Source organism: Lineus longissimus, chromosome 10, assembly GCF_910592395.1.
Source record: "Lineus longissimus chromosome 10, tnLinLong1.2, whole genome shotgun sequence".
Lineage (NCBI taxonomy): Eukaryota > Metazoa > Nemertea > Pilidiophora > Heteronemertea > Lineidae > Lineus > Lineus longissimus.
This window is the reverse complement of record NC_088317.1, coordinates 3,047,086-3,066,280: the sequence shown is the minus strand read 5'-3', so window position 1 is coordinate 3,066,280 and position 19,195 is coordinate 3,047,086. Positions and strand designations below refer to the sequence as shown.

Genomic DNA, 19,195 nt, shown 5'->3' with positions numbered 1-19,195 from the left:
GACCAGACAGGGACCACATTGGTGGAAAAATCGTGAATTATGAGATGATATATTACAGAGAAAGTTTTGTGGCCAGGATTCCATGGACAAAGTGGAGTCAATGTCAGGACAGAGACGGAGACAAGATCTGAGCATTTCAAATGGGGACAGTTTGGCATCCTTGGGATTCCATGGACATAGTCACATCCTAGCAATACTGGAGTAAATGTCAGGATGTGACAGTGACAAGATCTGAGCATTTCAAATGGGGACAGTTTGGCATCCTTGGGATTCCATGGACATAGTCACATCCTAGCAATACTGGAGTAAATGACAGGATGTGACAACTAGGGCCAGGTACCCACCAACTATCCAGCTCATAGTTGTTAAGCGATGCATTCTAGTTAAAGTCAATGGGCCACTTATGGGTCCACAAACATTAGAACAATGTGTATTCTTTAACAAATATATTTATTATCTTAAATAATTTAAATTCATGATTTGGTCTTGATTCCTTTCATACGATGACTTAGCAACTGTTTTGGCATAGAAAAAGCCATGCATTATTGGTATTCCACAGAGGAGAGCATTATCAGCGCCACAGCTATTCATGCATTTGGGCGATATGAATAAAAACTAGCAAAAGCTTTTACTGAGAACTTCATGTACACTTATACATATGTATTTCTGTGCATAACTGAAGTAAAAGCATTTACTAGTCCTGAACTCATATCGCAAAAACCTGAATTGATCTAAATTACATCATAATCAAAATATGAAGCTTCATCTTTATCAACTTTCAAAATATATAAATCAAATCATATATATAACCTCTCAAATTATAAATAAGTCAATTTAGATTTAGGAAAGACGGTTAGTTAAGTCCAAAAAATACCTCCACCAGCAATTTGAAAACCGTATTGCAGGCAACATTGCACAATACACTGAAAAATTATACTACTTTGGACACCTCTCACCTATGGAATGAGGGCCAAAGCTGACAGAACATCAGAACAACTGCAATTAGGACACCTTTCAATTAAGGACATCATTGCCAGTCCAAGGGTGTCCTAATAGAGAGGTTCTACTGCATTATTACTCTCGACTTGAACAAATACTGCTCTCCACGAATGACGCCAAATACTCAACACACATTTTCATTCCGACTTGACCTCAGGCCAAATACCATTTGTCAAACGACACTCTATAACAAGCGTGGTTTACAAAAGATATTGTGTCCCGACATCAATCCCTACGGCATTCAAACATCATCCATTACCGTCTTGTTCAATTTTTACGTCTCTGATAACTGCGGAAACATTCTGTATAACTCCTGTAGTATTTTGAACTACCATAGTCATTGTGGTCGAAACTAAATCCCCAAGATTTCTCCCCGTCGTATTTTTTAGAATGTTTGTTGGGAGAGTGACCGCTGGGTCCGTAATTCCGCTATAATTCTGAAACACTGTCCCGTTTATGATTTCTGAATGTCCTGCCCCTGGCGGCCATATTGATATCCCGTAACGAGCGAGGATGTCCACGATTGCGTTGAAGACATCGTAGACGACAGCAAAACAGAAGTAGATTGGCAGAAGAACTTGGAGGTAGTAGACCCAGTTTGGGAGAGGCAGGGGAATAAGCGCTCTCCTGAAAAGGAAGAAAACTATCATGCCATGGAAAACTCTTTTACACAAAAACTTTGCTTGGAAAAGGATATTGGACTGATACATGTACATGGCAAAACGTGGAAAAGCATCAGCAGTTATTATTATTTCTTGATATTCTACAGCAGATCTGTCCCAAAGTAAAGTTTCTGACAAAATTTTCTAGTGGGACAGTGGCCACTCCCAAGCTAACCCAAGTTAAGGTTTGTGCTGGCTGGCGGCAAGATCTTTTATTACAACCTTTTATTACCTGTTTTGTGAGTTCCTTGCCTTGAGCAGCATAAGGAAGACGAATAAGCCAGCTTCAATGTTTATCACAGATGATGCTACTTTCTCTAACATGTCAACAAACCCCTGAAACGAAAACAACAATTTTGATATTCATAATGATAAGAATGCTAAGACATGTTAGACATCGAGTCCAAATCAAGCACTGTACTGCACACTTACTAAACCAGCCAAGAGACCAAACTGATTGACATTAGATATCTTAGAAATGACACTAGTTACTAAACCAGCCAAGAGACCAAACTGATTGACATAAGATATCTTAGAAATGACACTAGTTACTAAACCAGCCAAGAGACCAAACTGATTGACATTAGATATCTTAGAAATGACACTAGTCACTAAACCAGCCAAGAGACCAGACTGATTGACATTAGATATCTTAGAAATGACACTAGTTACTAAACCAGCCAAGAGACCAAACTGATTGACATTAGATATCTTAGAAATGACACTAGTTTCAATACTGCTCAAGATTAATGACAAGCTTCATGGGGCTGACCTAACTGTCCAAACAAGTTCGCATAAAAATCAAATGTTCATTACAACGACTAAAACACAAGACTCAAAAGCATGTCAACCCGTTAGGTCATTACCTGCTACTAAGGACAGCTATAATTCATGCTAAGTAAAACGAATTGAGTAAATTACCTTCGGGTTTAACATAGCTATTGCAAACACAACACTAAATGCAACTAGAGACAGGAATGTGCTGCAAAGACTGAAAAATGAACAAAAAAGCACTGTAAGAAAATAAAACACGTATTGCACTGTTTGTTTGATCAACTGATCTTATAAAATGCAACGAAGTTTGACTTGGTGACAATTTTAACAATAGTTAGTTAAAACTTTACAGCAGAATGTAAAAGGCCGAACACGAATGAAAGATTTAACCGGACTTACAATTGAGTGGTACACTTCCGACATCTCGAGGCAGCCACTTTTATTTTGGACATGTAACTTGTGAATCGATCCTGGGAAGACCACATGGACTCGACTAAGCCTTTTACTGGGAAAAAACAACAAAATCTGAATGAGAAAGATGCCTTGGCCACTTTTCTCTGTGGGCTTCAAATTACGAAAAGAACATCTGCATTTTGAGAGACCACTTTCCCAGATGCCGCTCGAGGGCATTTTGCAAAACTGGTCATCATCAGAGCAAGTATCATGAATTAGAACTTGCTTACCCGAGGACGAAAATGGCAGATTGTGACTTTGAGAAGACAAATCTGAAGACTTACATGTATGATGCATCGCTGCTCCTATTGTGAGGTAGGATACGGTGATGCTGACCATGATGAAGAGTTCGACTAGGAATGCGACCCATGTATAGGCTGGGTAGAGATTTTGTATCATCTGTGTCAAGGGAATAGTGGAGATCTCTCCATTAGCAGCAGACCTGAAAAAAGATTCACCAGAGTCCCAGCGACTGAAAGGATTTGTTGCAAAACGAAATGTTAAATTCAATGATTGAAGTACTGTCACATGGGGTGACTTTAAACTATAGGATAACACTGAACATTGAGACTACTAACTTGATACTAGTACCTTGTTTTCTCAGTAGTGTTTGGTCAAGAACACCGATCCCGGGGCAACAATCCATGATAACGCCCGTCACCCAAGAAGATTACTGTATCCACTATAGATAAACTAACCTTCCTAAGGAGATATTTTGCAAGCAGACCATATCAGGTTTACTTGGGTTTGTAAATAGAATCTTGCTATGGTTCCCTGGCAAGGAACCCTTCACACACGTTACTGCATCTAACTGAGGTACGATATCTAGCACAGCCCAGCACCTGAAAAATAAAATGAGACAAGTTTTAATGATTACCTAACAGGCAGTGGGACCTCCATCAGCAGACACCTCTCTTATACATGTATGAAGGACACCGCATTTGGTCCTAATCAAGTCATTTCCACTGAATTTGAGCTCCGAAATCTGGATGCATGTACATCTTAACATCAAGTCTCAGTTCCCATGAGCAGGAGTCTGGTTTCCAGCTCCACGCAGCTCCACATACACATTCAGCAGATTCTCTCAACCCTATTCTGTGAAGCCGAAGGTGTTTTCTGACTGCAGCGCCCTGTGCCTGGACGGTAGATCGTCACCTGTTGCCTCCTAGCTGGGTGAGACAGACTGAAATTGACTTTGAAAGTCAATGAAACAACCAACTCACCATAATACGTTGAGGACAGTACACGTCAGGAGTCCCATGATGATGGCGAACCGGAAGCTCTGGACCTGTTGTGGATTCTGGCCTATCTTGCTGTAGAGGAACGGCATCACGTTGATGATGCCGCCCAAGGCCACCGTTCCCATGAGAAAGGGGGCGCCAGTGTACATGAAGTCATTGGTGATCTCATGGTGTATTTCAGCACCGACATAAAAGGTCACTATCACCTGCAAATTATGACAGGATTTTATAAGACGAGTTGTCATCTAGAAATAGCTAGCTGTAAGACTACAAGTGGGTTTTGGTCTTGAAATTGATGACAAGTTGTTAGATATGAGTGCAGCTTCATATCACATGAACCTTAGGAGCCGCTGTGGTGTAGTGGCTTGGACTCTCGACCAGCGGTCAAGAGGTCCCGGGTTCGATCCCCACTGTCGGCGTGAGACTGTAGGCTGGTCTCTCTGTCTTACTTGCCGCTCTGCACCCAGGTGTATAAATGGGTACCGGTCAGAAATGCTCAGATTGTAGCGCTGGTTGAGCAGCTCATCTGAGGTCTACTGAAAGGTTTCAGGACAGACTGGGGTTAAAGTGTAAAGTCGGATGATAACCTGTATCGTAGTTGATATCAGACTATAAACCCTAAACTTTAACTTTAACTTTAACCTTTGTGAGTTTTGTTTGATATAACCTGAACTTTTGCGAGGTCTGCTAGATAACAAGACTTACTGTTCCAAGTAAAAGTGTCCCTTTGGCGAGCGTGAGGATGGAGACGACTGGTTGAATGAGATTGAGAGCAAACACTATGGCCATTGTCAACAGGCCGCAGAACACTGGAATCACATACAAATAACTGAAAAGGAAAGAAAGGGGAATGCAATTCAGGCAAACAATGACAAAACAAAAATATTGGAAGTGAATTCGTTTTGATAAATTGCTCATGTGCAAATTTCGCAGAGAGAAGGGAGATGCATTGACTCAAACTTTTTTACTCAAAGGAAAACTCTTTCATACAGCTGTTGGATGTCCCCTCTGTACCTAGATCAATACCTTGTTAAAGGCTATGGTAGAAGGTCAACTTACGGAACTCCTATCACTTGGGCATAAGCTTCACTGCCAGCCAGGGTATAACTGATCAACAGGGAAATACTGAAATGAAGAGAACATCTTGTAAAGCAACAGGATGGATACCAGTAGATAGGATATTGGGAAGTTTTTCTCATCAAATAGAACAATACCGAAAAATTGTTCTTCAATCCCAGTCTTATGAATACAGTATTTTTGTTTAACGCCATTTTGGATTTCAACTTATCAGGCAAAAAGTTCAAACCTTCCAGTATGTAGAAATCTACCCAGTCTCCCACCGACAGGGAGATTGAACTGGAGACCTCTCAGCGACAAGCCAATGGTCCTGAGTCACCAGACCACTCTGGCTCCTCAGATATATTCCTATACTTACAACTGGACAATTAAGACTAGATCAAAAAGCTGCCTAACACCGCAGCCAAGAAACAGCTGGCCCATCAGGTGTAAGTTTGGTTCCTTTACGCCAATATCCTTCGGGATGATCACATGACCCGCCAACACAGGACCTGAAAATGGAAAAGGTCATCAGAGAAAAACGCCAGCCTCATGATTGAGGGTCGACCGGTGGCCAAGTCACTACTTGGTCCACTGACGTTACAGCGTACAGGAAACCATTCTGATGAATTCGAAACATTCTCCATGGCATACAAGGAATATTTTTCTGATGCTTACCACTATTTTCATTTTCCTCCTCCGCATCGCTGAATGAGTCGTCATCGAGGTCGATCTCCGTCAGCGGTATCATCTCATCATGCTCCTGAAAGGTCAAGGTCAATTGATGAGGAGAAAGAATCGGAGAGTTCCTAGTTCTACACCAGTTTCGGAGTTTAAAGGAGAAGTGTTTCTACAATGTAGCTAGTGCCAGGGCGGCACTAGTGATTGTTACAGAGTCACAACTGCGTACATGCACAGGTGGTGCTTGAACCAACTTACATGACCAGCAGGGATCTAGAGGTTTATATATCTTATTTCAAGTCATTGCAAATGACTTCCTTTTCATTTTGCAAGCCAAATGCAATTTTATTCAAGCAGAAATACTCAAACATTCTGATGCTTTAGTGAATACCCCATTCTAAACTTATCCAAGTACCTACCCTTCTGATGAGCTGGACTGCATAGGTCCGTTGGAGTAGGTCTGTGAATATGCATATCAGGAGGCCCTAGAAGGATATTGAAGCACATACATGAGGCAAGTGCAAGACTAAAGATGATGTAGTAAAAGGGTGGATTTTACAAAAGCTTTTTAACTGCTGACCTATGAGATCTAAAGTTAAGTCCCAAAGCTATTGGTGTTACCAATCCCTGGTATCTAACCCTGGCCCTATCTTGTGGTAGCCAGTAGTCTACGAGGCCCCCCTAATTGGTGTTGCATTAGACTCAATTTTTCTAAAAGTCGTCTCAACTCAACCTTTTCTTCACCCCACTTCCCTGTATAGACTCTTCCTGTTGGTGCACTAGACAGGTCCATAAGGAAAAGTGGGGGTGTAAAGGTTGATAGTTAGAGGCCAATGATTGCTGTCAATTAGAACCTAAAGCTGTGGAGCGTGAACTCTGATCTCACCTGCATGAAGAATCCAATGATAAATGAGACTAGGAAAGGGTAGAGGCCGGCACGGGAGAGCGTCACTGGAAGACCTGCAAAGGAAAAGTATCAACAACTGAATTTTAATGAAGGGGGAGATTGTTCAGGAAGACGTATATTTGAAAATGCATTTCTTAGGTATTTTAGATAATATATGTTGCTTATTCTTTATCGGACATGACAGACAGTTGTCATACATGTATGATGGCCTCTCCTAGCTTCAACTTTGGCCACTTTACTAACTATAAAGTGGAAAGAAAGTATCACTCAAGGTTGGGCGTTCAAAGTGTGGGATTTTTAAAGGACCCACACTCCCTTTCTAATGTATGTGTGGATTATCTAGCTTGTCTCAGTCAGTCATAGCTTCCTACTAATGTAGGTCTCTGTAAAAATGTAAATCTTACCTAAAATACCAGTCCCAAGAATAGTTGCTATGGTCACAAAATCTGCAAATACAAAAATAATCATGTAAATTCACAGTTTTTCCAGCGATGTTCACAGTCAAGTATATGTTTCCAAAGCCAATCTGATTTCATTTCACTCACTCATTTACAAAAGAAGGAAAAAAAAATTATTAGAAATACAGCTGCAATTCAAGTAGAGGACAAATGATATTTAAATGAAAGATTTTATCTCCATGTTTTCGGTTGTCTAACTTTATGGTGCCAGGTGTCCATACATGTAGGCCTACAACATATGTACGCATAAATCACCACAACTGTTTGTAAGGACTGCACAGAAAGTTCAATGTAGTTTATGATGACCAATAAAACTGTTGGGTTTCTTTGTCAATAAACAAAGTGATTGAAATATTCAATGATCTCTTTCGTTTTACTTTTAGAACACTGGATAAAAACAATAATTTCTGTTATACCAGATCATGATTTATATAAATTTTCAGTCCATTAAATAATGCTAGTGCTGCTTTTTTGGCCGGGTCCATTCTTGAGTCAGCCAATCAAGCCCAGCCATGCTGACTGGACCAGTTAGCAATAGCTATGTGAAAACCGTTTCATCGTCATATCCGGGACCAAGTCCTGAACTGTCGCATTGAACTTTGAAGCTGACTTTACCCGATTCATTCAATGGCTCGACATGAATATAATCAGACACATTCTGAAAATTTTAAGCAATATATTACATGCAAGATGAGTGCACCTGTATTGAAAATAAATTAACATCACTGTGCCTGTGCTTGTGGCTGTGCCCATGGAGGTATAAATACCTCCATGCTGTGCCCAACATTTGAGTGTGTTTAACTGTGTATCTGAAAATGAAAGTCAAGAAAAATATCTGTACTGTTATCAGCTTTCACACAAGTAAGCTAACTAAAATGGCAATTCCTACATACTCACAACATTGTATATATATCAATTTCAAGCTCCCTTTACTTGTTTTCTTTTTAGAAGCGATAATTTGTGGGTGTTTTTCAAGAGAAAGAAGAGGCTCTGCCCCATTTATTTTTATTGGGGCTGCCATCTTTCAGTTCCACTCTACCCCGCAAGAGGGCTCTGCAAAAATACTTCCGGGAAATCCAAAATGGAGTTGTTGACTTTGGAAACGGAATGACAACCTCAATATTTTGTTAAATATCTACCTAAATTATGAATAATATAGAATGGGGGATAGTGGCTTGCTGAGAGCAGATGATGGCGAATCCAGCGACACCACAAGAAAGGTTCTGGGACCACCAGAGAGATGGGTATGCGGTTGTTGACATTGTCAAAGCAATATACAGGAATTTGTGTACATTTCATGTACATTTACACTACTATTTGTATTTTAGTACACAACCTATATTTGACACATTTCTTTTATCAGTTATCGTCTATCTATTTTGTTGACCGGTACTACTTACGGTTCTGACCTGTTGCTGATGGTGGAATTACGATGAGTGGCATCGTTGCAGAGAAATGAATAATAACATTTTACTTCAGATTACTGCCTGTATCTAACTCTTACTTCATCTTTCCAGCCTCACAAGAATTAGGAAAGATCTCCTGAAGAAGAACTCGCTGAATAAGGCAAACAGCCGAGCAAACTCTATCAATGGAACTGGTGGCAGAGCAAATTCCTTATCGAAAGCTGATCGGGAAAAAGAGGCGCAAAAAGTTGTGAGAAGGGCGTCTCTCCCAACTAGGTACGTTAAGATTCTGTGTTAAAATAAAGGGAGATGATATAGGCAGGAGCTGGGTGGGCCAGATTAGGTTACACGAAGTTGCAGATAGGTATTCTGCTATACCACCGTGCATCTTCATTAAACGCTATCTAATTGTTTGTACATTACCTTTCCAATAGGTCCCCTTCAGAAAGGTCTGGGAGTCAAATAAGCTATGCAGGAGTTCCATCCCGCAGCCCCAGCATCACAAAGGACAATGTCCCCCACAAAGTCCTGATTGGAAGACCAGATGCCTTCAAGGGGAAAGAGACGCCGCCAGTGCCGGAGCCAAAGGTCAACACGCCTCCGGGCCGGAGGGTGAATAATGGGTCTCCAGGGCCGAGAAATGGTACTCCTCCTTCTCAGCTGCCAAGGTGTGAAACTTTTCTTTTGAAAGTCTTCGACGTTTAGTCACAGTTGTTCCATAAGGGCGACTGAATAGTTGATAGTTGTTTTTTAACCAATGGAGTCGGGGGCTTATTTTCACCTCTGATTGAGGAAGTCTTGCGATGTTTTCCCGAAAATGTTTGTTCTAGAGCCTGGTAAGGCAATCAGTGGCCTAACATCGTGAGTTTAAAAAGCTGAGCTCTGACTAAAAGCAGTCTAATGTACATCCACCCCACCCCTTCTTCATCTTTAAAACCTACAGTCCAGCATATTTTTGTTTGTTCAAGGATGAAATCAAAGCCAAGACATGAAAAGGAGAGGCTTCCAAGATCAAGGTACAATGTTGTGCCACCCGTTCCCCCGAGGAGAGCTTTCTATCAGTAAGTTGATCATGTTGTTGATAAGATTTTGTAAACCAACATCCATCTCTATTCTCATTTGCTGTTGCCACATAACCAAGCGTTTAGAATAGTTAAGTTGAAAGATATTTGTCAAATCGTCTGCTATTCATTGGCGAACAAGAGTACAGCAGAACCTCTCTATTAGAGACACCCCCGGTACTGACAAGTGTCGTTCTTTATAGAGAGTTGTCCTGGTTAGAGAGGTCAAATTGAATGGAAATGAGTAATTTGGTACCAAAACTAGTGTCCTTGATAGAGAGGTTGTCCTTGATAGAGAGGTGCCCGTTAAGGGAGGTTCCACTGTATATCATGCAAATCTTCTGCTTCCAGACCAACTGATGAGAGTAACGAAGACAGCTGGGGCGAAACAGAAAGTGACGACTCCTACGACGATGACGGCTTCATGGGAGCCTACCCGTACCCTATCTACGTCCAGCCACAGCCAATGTTCGCCCCACAACCTATGTACTACCACCAACCCAGGCGACATCGCAAGCGCAAAAAGAAAGTCGTTGTCATCCGGGAACCGCCGAAACCGTACACGATGGATCAAGCAACTTATACGATTGATCATCGAGCAACACAGTGGGATGATCCTGAGGCTGGCCAGTTGATGGATGTCGGGATTGACCCCATGCACCCGTATGTTGAAATGACCGACCGTTCTGTGGGAACTTTTGACGTAAGGCGTGGGGATACGAAAATGTCAAATATGTCAAATAAGTCTTATAAGACTACTGCTAGTGAGCGCGAGCGGCGACGGCAAGATCGCGAGAGGTGGGAGCGCGAGCGCGCGGAATATCACGATTTTGAAATGCAGCGTCGCTTGGAGCAGGATCGGCGGAATAGGGAATTAGCTGAACGTGATCGGTCCTTTGTGGAGAAAAAGGGCGAAAGAGGGGGCGAAAATGAGGATCGGTCTTATAAGGAAAGAAAGGGAGCACTAGATCGTGATCAAGCTTATAAGGAAAAGATGGCCCGAGAACGTGAACGCATTCTAGCGCGTAAGAAAAGACAGGGTGAAATAGACTTTGTTGGAAATGAGTCTGTCAACGACAGCAGCTCTGAAGGCCATTCTGACTTGTACAATAAACTTAAAGCACGACAGAAGAAGATAGATTATGTCGCTGATGATCCTGTCCCTGCTGATGTCGCTCGGCGTCTGAGGGAAAACTCATCTCCTTATGATTCCAATGAGTCGAACAGTGCCAAATCATTGAATAGTCGCCACCCCGTTGGGTCTGTGAAATCTTTTTCAGGGTCAGTCTATTCTCCTGCGGCTAGTTATAAAAATGACCCCCAGGATCCGCCACCTCTGAGCGAAGATGAATACCGTCCAACCAGTTATGAAGAGATTTCTTTTCCTGTGCCAAATATTCACGGTTCTGATGTGATGAGTAGCACACAGACTCTTGGTCCGTCACGAAGACCCAAGTTCTATTATCATTACACGCAGTCGAGACCTCGCTATCTTCAGGATAGGAATGCTCTCTTTGATGAGAGGACAAACTCTGTGCTGAGGCGATACAAGGTAAAGTCTGAGTGGGAAATGCTGACAGATGGAATTGGGTCATTGCTTGTTGTGCGAGACACACCAGAGATGAATTCACAATCAGGAGACAAAGTCACAATCGAGAGACAACGCACGGTCTGCTATGGCTAAAGAGGATTGCTGTCAAACAATAAGAGCAGTCTCCAGACTAAAAAGCTCATATTTGAGAGAAATTTCTACATTTTCGTCATATTCTTGAAATAGTTTGTGGTTTGTGACTTGTAAACTCTTTATTTGTATATTTCAGTACGGCACTGACCTCATCGCTGATCGAGTGGTAAGTCAGTGTAACATGCCCTGATAGTTTTTATTAGAAGTGCATTTAGCATCGCTTCACATCACAAGAACCTGTCACAATGACTTCATCAGATTGAAAAAGACTAATTTGAATGAGAGCCCATTACTCGATACACTTTCATTAGTTTCCACTCGACTGAGAATCATTATTTCATGAATGCAACAATGTGATTTCTTCTCTTTTTTTCAGACACCTGACATCAACCTACCCAGGGTAAGGATTTAAGGCATCAGACCATGATCTAATAATAGAGTATAGGCATTAGTATGCCTTTATTTGTTCATTTCCTTGTTCTGTGTTGGGAATCTTCTATTGATATGGTCCAATTGGATCTCACACAAAAGAAGTGGAATCCACATACTAGCAAAATGGATGAAAGTTTGATTGCATTTTCCTGTCATCTTAAAGTCATATTAGCAATCGTCATAAGTTCAATATTTATTTCAACAGAACAAAAAGGGTGTAGCAGCTAAAGTGAGAAATGCATCAGCCAAAGTTGTCATAAAAAAGAAAGAGGTTGTTGTATATTTCTATCCACTGACCCCACTGTCAAGTGAAAATTCGTTGACCTTTTCCAACTCTATATCAAATAACCTTTCTTGTTTTCACATCTTGTCCTAATAATACTTTCTAACTAGGCTGTATCGATTACTCTGTCTCTTCTCTAACAATCACAGGGCCAAAAATATTGGATTGAACCTTGAATATTTATATGCCTATCTTCTAACCATGTCCTGTGTGAATGTCTTCCAGGTTTGTTTTTCATAACATACATGTAACCTGTGTGCATTTTCAGGACCTTCAGATGATCAAGCATTTCCTTGACTACCCGGACTTTGCTAACACATTCACTGAGGCTCTCATTGCTGACTTTCTCGACGAGGATATCATTCCTGATGTTCTAATTGAGACCATCTCTCACATGAACACTTTGGTGTGTATCTAGTCTAACCATACCCGTAGATATATCCCTAACTTTAAGATTGCCAAATGATCATCCGGACTTAAAAAGCGTTTGAAACCTTTCGCAACTGCAACATCACAGGCCGCTGAGTCAGGGGTCTGTAAGGAGTTAAAGCATTGTAAAAAGTGTTTGGTCAAAGAGAGATTAAGAAATACACAACTATTGAAGGGACCATTTGATTTTGAAACAGGAAGGTGAATTTTTAACATTGATTGTGTGAGAAGATTCTTAAGCTAGTGTACCAAATCTGAGGGAGTGACATTCTCACTTCCCTCGTGGCTGTTGGAGACTTGAGTGGTCTGAAACTCAGCTGTACTGTCAAATGCCTAAAAAATACTAGAGGCTAGAAAGACTAAACAAAACTAACATCACTCCTCCCCTACAGCCTGCTACCCACCCGATGTTCCACCCATCCAAACAAGTTGCCAATGACATTGTCGATACTGAAGTTATCTGGATGGCAAAGGGCATCGTTGGAGAAGTCGCTAGAGAATTTGTTGATGGGTAAGTTTGAGAATCTCTCCCTGTTGATCATATTTACATGATGCAAAAGGTCTGTTCTTCCCAGCGTTTTGACACAAATGATGACATTAAAATTAACGGGTTACTTGACTTTTGGGAATTGTTAGTAACTGTCACCAGTAAGATGAAATGAAATGATGAAATCTCCTTCCAGTTACTTAGAGGAACAATTCAATCAGAAGAAGGACCCCCTAGAGGAGTTTCTGGATGACCTCTTCAACGAGGTGGTGTTTGACGGCGCGACTGAAGCGGCGCGGGAGGCGGTGTTGGAACTTGCCGACATCTACGTCATGAACTCATCGATCTTTGACTACCTCCTCCTGATTACTGATGAGATCATTCGGGAGGAAGCAGCCTCAGTGGTAAGTTTTTTAGTTTCCGTTGAATGGCCATCTCAAAGTGGTCTGAGTCTTTATTTTTTGTGAAAATTTCTATATCCACACTTGGCAATACTTGCTTAACTGTAAAGGTCTGATTCCACTACAGTAGTTTACTGCTGCGGTTTTGCTGCTTTCACAGGTTTTAATAGTCACTTCGCAATGCCAACCCAATTAGTTACATAAAAATTAATGTAGCACCTATGCGATTCCCCGCTGCAGTGGAAACCAAACTTTTATTTTGATTCTGCTGTCAAAATATTTGATTTGGATCTGGATGTCAACGAAAACACTCCTACTTCATCAGGGAATGTTTGTCCCTGGTGATGACGGGATTATTATGTAACAGATATTACACAACTGGTTCAGTTAATGTTATTAATGGGTATGTTTCTGCAAAAATGACACCAAACTGCTGAAGTTGCTATAAATGAATCAAACCAACACAGAGCCCATGAGTTTTGTGGTCAGGGTAGTATCCTTTGGCCAGTATTCCTCTCTATTCTTCATGAGGGATCAGGTCTAACTTTAATTTCCAAACCTTTTTACTTCAGCTGGACGAGGCCCTGGAGGAGATGATCCTGGAGGACTTTGTCAATGATGAGCTTGTGGAAGAACTTATAGAAGAGGAAGCCTTCGAGGTGGCGCATGAAGTCCTCACAGAGTACGACACGAAGCTCAGGAGGAAAACAGTCAAAGATGTAAGCTGGCCTTTCAATCTTACTCGATATGGGACCTCATTTTAAAGAAATTGTTCAATACAGCATTATAAGAAGATCTTATTTACATGTAGTGCTGACAGTAAAAAAGCATTGCCCTCAAACACTTTGATGTTGTTGTTTTCACCGATTTTGTGAATGTCAACCACTACTACTTCCTGAGAGTAGCACAGAAATCACTCTTCCTCTCATTTCAAAAATGTCTACAGTTCCATCACTTGCTAGATTTCCCCTTTTCAATTTTCACTTTCATTCAAAGATTGACCGCCTCGGTCGTGACAAGCTGCTTGAATCTCTCATACTGAACGACATCCTCCGACGGATTGCTCACCAAGCCAAGATCTGGACTGAGTCGGAGTATATGGACAAGGTCTTCAACAGTAAGTGAACTAGGATTCAGGCATTTTGAAGCAAACTCTACCAGGGCTAACTATAGGAGTGTATTGCCTTAATCATGAAACTAAACACTTTAATAAGGAGAGTAATCAATCTGTATTCTCTTGGTTTAATTGTGAATTTGTTTGTAGGTTTGGTCGCTGATGTCCTGCTGCATGAGTATCTTGATGTTTTGGGCAATAAGCAAAAGACCATTGATAATCGCCCGCTTAGGAAGGTCCATGAGAAGATGGTCACTGATGTGGTAGGTTTGATTAATTGGCTATCAAAGAGATTCTTGATGCAGTCTCTGGAACAGTTGTCAGGCTGTCTGGGCATGTAACAAAAAGCTTACAAAAACTTACATACCTCAGGTTGGTCCAACCTTGACATCAACTTGAATGTCGATAGAGTTGGCCATACTGTAGCCACCTTGAAAATTCAGCGATTAGGTCATGTCTGTCTGGCCAAACTCGAGCTCCAGATGTACTGGTAATGCTTTGTGATAAGGTTTCCTGTAATGGAATCCTCTCTCATGTGTGAGGCAGAACTTAGTTTGGACATTTTCAGTCTCGATTAAAAGATATATTCTCTTGTATTCTAGGCTTTGGACGTCTTGCTTGATGAGCTCTGTCAGGGTCTGGATGAGGATCTGGGAGAGTTGGACACGCATGAGGTCGGAGGATTACCAGACGAGGCGTAAGTCAAGACCTTATATTCTGAAATTGTCTTGTTTAGACATGTGCTACCTATTCCATGGTCTCCAATCAAAGACAAAGTGAATGAAATGATTTTGACTTTAATCAGACACCGTGTAGTTCATAGGACTGAAGTTTACGTTCGAGTATTATATGATGACCTACCTTCAACACAGGTAGTGTGCTGAACAATATGACACACAACCCTTGATGTATAGGCCCTGAGAAGTACATCCCTTCTCCTGAAAAGTAATCGTAGTTTAATTTGCAATATTATCCAATAGTAAACCCTAGTTGATATCCATGTAATCTTATAGAGACATTATAGACTAGCTTCCAGAAGTTGTTGTGATGTACAGTCATGTAGTATCCTAATTCCAATCTACTCAATTCGTTTAGCTCCTCAGCCTAGTCAGTGGTAAGGTATTTGGTGTAGAATGTTGTTGTTGTTTTGATACAGATTCCATTATACTTGGTCGAAAAAAATACTTTTTAGCACAAAATGTTAGTGTGATCATTCCACTCAGTGGTTTTTCTCTGATGGTACGGGATTGATTTGCACTTTTGTTAAGGAGAACTATGTGATAGATGAAAGTACTTCTTCACTGGTACAGCACTTTTCTTTTTATCTGCACTCAAATTCTCTTGCTTGAGATGGTGGTGGTGTTTAGAGGCTTTGTCACAGAAGTCATAGCATCTACTTGTGATACTTGCATTTTGTATCAATGCTGTACAAACCTGGTTGGCAAACACCTCAGTAATGCGACCAACCTACTAATACAACCATTTGAAGTCAGTCCCATGACTAGTCACGTTACAATCCTAGCAAACATCGTATGATATTCCCAACCAGACCTGTTAGTATCTAACTTTCTTCTCCTCTTTCAGAGCACCGGGAAATATTCATACGTGGCTTTACGGCCAGGTGGAGCCACTGTTGCAGTCATCGCCAGATATATCGATCAACCTTCCAGGTGATTTTGCACCGGCCCATTATGACGGACCTCCCCCTGACACTGGAGATGCAGATGATTTACAATAGTGTAGGACATAATTATACCTGGTCTCATACCTTAGAATGAGATATGGATCCTGCAATGAAAGACGTAGCTCATTTGAAGGACATCCAGTTGACTGACAAGTGCTGTCCTTAATAGAGAGGTGTCCTGATTTGAGAGGTCAAATTGTATGGAAACAACCACTTTGGGACCAAAACCAGTGTCCTTTATAGAGAGGTGCCTTCTCAGGGAGGTTCCACTGCACATGGGACTGGTGTCGGCACTATATATCTGAACAAATTCTGAACTTGCTGAGGTGTCCTGTTTAAAGATTCTCCATGCATATTTTGACCAGTCATGGCTTGGCACAGTGGCAGTCCTTCCAATATTTATTGTCTGTGATAGTATTTGACCTACTTGTATTAAAAGACTTTAATGTATGACAAGGCAGTGTGATTTTTAGAGGCAAAATTCTCTTGTGGCATGATTCCAGTTCCAGAATTTTGTCATGGTATAATACGTTTTTTGTTTGGATTGATGTGCTACAAAACTTGAGACTGACTCAAAAGATTCAAGACATGGTTATAGTTCACTATCAGCCACACTGATAAAGATCCCTTGTACATTGTATATCTATTTTTAGTTTACTATAATGAAAAAGAATATGTATTGGTTGAGATTACTGTATCTAATGTATTATGTATGTGTGAATGTGAACACATTTAGTTCTCATATTTTCGTCTATTATCATTTCCTAAGTGCCATTTATAATTATGTTGATGAATAGCATTTGATTGTCTGTATTACTGTGAAATTGGTGTGGCTTTACAGCTTTTGAAATGACAGCTCAATGATGCTCTGCTTATGAAAGTTGGACAGCTCCTGACCAGTTTTACAGTAACTTTTGTCTGCGTGATATGTTTCTCGTAAATTTGGTCCGTGTATCACTACTGTTTTTTTTTTTTTAATTTCGATGCATGGATATGAACTATCTGCTGTTGTGTCTACAACAGTCTTCGATAGCGTGTGGTAAGGTGAATACTCTCTTTGTTGGACTTTAAAAACTTAAAACTATCACTAAGTTAGTTGTAAAGGTCTACTGATTCTGTAGTTTAGGTCGTAATCAATGGAATATTGATCACCCCCCTCCTCCATTTATAAGTCCATCCACTGAAATCTTATGATCTGCACTTTTCATGAAGTTTTTACCTTTATACTGACTTGGTTGACAGAAGATGCTTCCATGTTCGAAAAACTTCCAGAATCCTTTTTCTCTATAGACAAATATTCCTATATTTTTTTATGAACAGTCAAAGATTAAGGCTTCCAATTACAGAACTTGCTGCCTTAGTACAATTGGCTATTCCTAATATTATTGTAGGATTAAAGAAATATTATGTATTCGTATCATATCTTGTACACAATATAAACCAATGTAGATGGAAAATTGCTTAATTTATGTAAATATGATGCAAATAAAATAGAACCGTATTTTGCAAAATTCCGAATTTATACATTTTGGAAGCTTTGAGACATTGTTCCTTCGTCCTGGACACTTTGAGACATTGGGTGATATGAATAAAGGCTAGCAAATGCTTTTACTTCAATTTTGTACAGAAAGGCCAAGTGTAAATGTACATGGAGTTTTAGATAAAAGCATTTACTACTCTTTATTCATATCACCCATTGTCCCTTTGTCCTGGACGCTTTGAAACATTGTCCCTTCTTCCAGGACACTTTGAGACATTATCCCTTCGTCCTGGACGTACATGTATTGAGAAATTGTCCCTTCGTCCTGTATATGTTGAGACCTTGTCCAAGTGAACGTAGGCCTATCCAAACGTTTGTCCTTGGTTCTTCAAGGAACAGGCAAGAGTTTCTCGGTGAATTCAGACACTGTCCCTTGGCTATGAAGTATCGAGGCAATGTCCCATGGCCCACTACTTTGGCAATCTTTTAACTATGTCGTGTATGTGACTTGAAGGGACAGACAAATCATGTCCATGTCCCAACAAGCAGACAGCAAAGACGAGGCAAATACAATTGTGTAGCCTTCAATTTGACGAACTGTCCTGTGTGACAACTGATTGTGATAACAGCCTCTATCTCGCCTGAGGGTCGGCGTTGCGCAGTAACATCACGCAACTTTAACGACATCGAAATTGATTGGCTGTGGTTTCCACAACTGCCTGGTGACTTGCTTTGTCCTGGCGTAATTGAGGGGATGAGTTGGACGTCTCCATGGTGAGTAGGGAGGGAATTGACAACTCCAAAACGTAATTGTATTCGTCACTGGCAAAGCAGTCTCATCCCTCAATCGCCCCCTTCCTCCCCCGGGTGTCTTCGGCCCTACCATTCCTAACCTCCCATCCCTCGACCGCATTTTGTTTGGCTTCGGTTCGGGGGGAAGAGTTAAAGTTTGATATCTTCCAGGTTTCGTTGTGTTTCTCTTGCGTAGGCCTATCAGCTCCTAATCATGTCTTCACTTCCTTTGATATACCGAAGAAACAATTCCAAAAGGATAGAAAGACCTACTTCTGACTTCCTTTATGAAGAAAGCATCAAAGGGATCAGGATATACCGACAATTCAAGATATTTGACTTACATTTAAAAAAGCATAAACATTTTAAAATTACAATGGCAGGCTACTTTGATGTTGTACGAATCCGAGCGGTGGGTTTTGGAATCCCCTAAGTTTTGTCCAAAAATATAAACATTTCTTGATAATATCTGAAGAGGCATAATGCCAATAATGGGCATTGTGCGGAATGATATATTACAAGAATTAAATTTTTCAATGTGTCTTGGTTACTTTTGTCGGGAGAGCGCATTGTCAAATCCAAAGAAAAAGTCTGATTGTCTGCATAGTCAACAAAATATTTTGAGGTCAATTTGCGTCTTGTAAGTAGGCTTGAAATAGTTTCGCTAATAGGTTAATTTGCTATGGGAATCTTTCATGTGACACTCTCGTA

General features: G+C 40.8%; 2 protein-coding genes across 3 annotated transcripts; one reads left to right on the top strand and one right to left on the bottom strand.

Annotated features, from left to right (window-relative positions):
• Window positions 1-481: 481 nt before the first annotated feature.
• LOC135494407 (uncharacterized) lies at window positions 482-8,258 on the bottom strand. Its single transcript, XM_064782341.1, has 15 exons — window positions 8,129-8,258; window positions 7,178-7,219; window positions 6,753-6,826; window positions 6,286-6,351; window positions 5,864-5,948; window positions 5,565-5,697; window positions 5,189-5,254; window positions 4,835-4,958; window positions 4,112-4,335; window positions 3,587-3,730; window positions 3,173-3,330; window positions 2,835-2,940; window positions 2,583-2,652; window positions 1,894-1,997; window positions 482-1,626 (listed from the first exon to the last, which is right to left on the bottom strand). Exons 1-15 carry the CDS (start codon window positions 8,250-8,252, stop codon window positions 1,248-1,250), a joined length of 1,899 nt encoding a protein of 632 aa, XP_064638411.1. The 5' UTR covers window positions 8,253-8,258; the 3' UTR covers window positions 482-1,247.
• A 50-nt stretch (window positions 8,259-8,308) lies between these two features.
• Window positions 8,309-17,723, top strand: LOC135494398 (uncharacterized). 2 transcript variants are annotated; one of them, XM_064782329.1, is made up of 16 exons: window positions 8,309-8,475; window positions 8,749-8,913; window positions 9,072-9,305; window positions 9,606-9,698; window positions 10,050-11,250; window positions 11,519-11,548; window positions 11,759-11,782; window positions 12,366-12,503; window positions 12,919-13,037; window positions 13,210-13,417; window positions 13,987-14,133; window positions 14,411-14,531; window positions 14,679-14,791; window positions 15,131-15,225; window positions 15,624-15,642; window positions 16,113-16,199. In XM_064782329.1, the coding sequence occupies exons 1-15, from the start codon at window positions 8,420-8,422 to the stop codon at window positions 15,634-15,636; spliced, it is 2,757 nt and encodes a 918-aa protein (XP_064638399.1). In that variant the 5' UTR covers window positions 8,309-8,419; the 3' UTR covers window positions 15,637-15,642; window positions 16,113-16,199. The 2 variants fall into 2 exon arrangements, with proteins under 2 accessions (XP_064638399.1, XP_064638398.1); XM_064782328.1 differs by lacking the exon at window positions 15,624-15,642 and having other exon boundaries at window positions 16,113-17,723.
• Window positions 17,724-19,195: the final 1,472 nt, after the last annotated feature.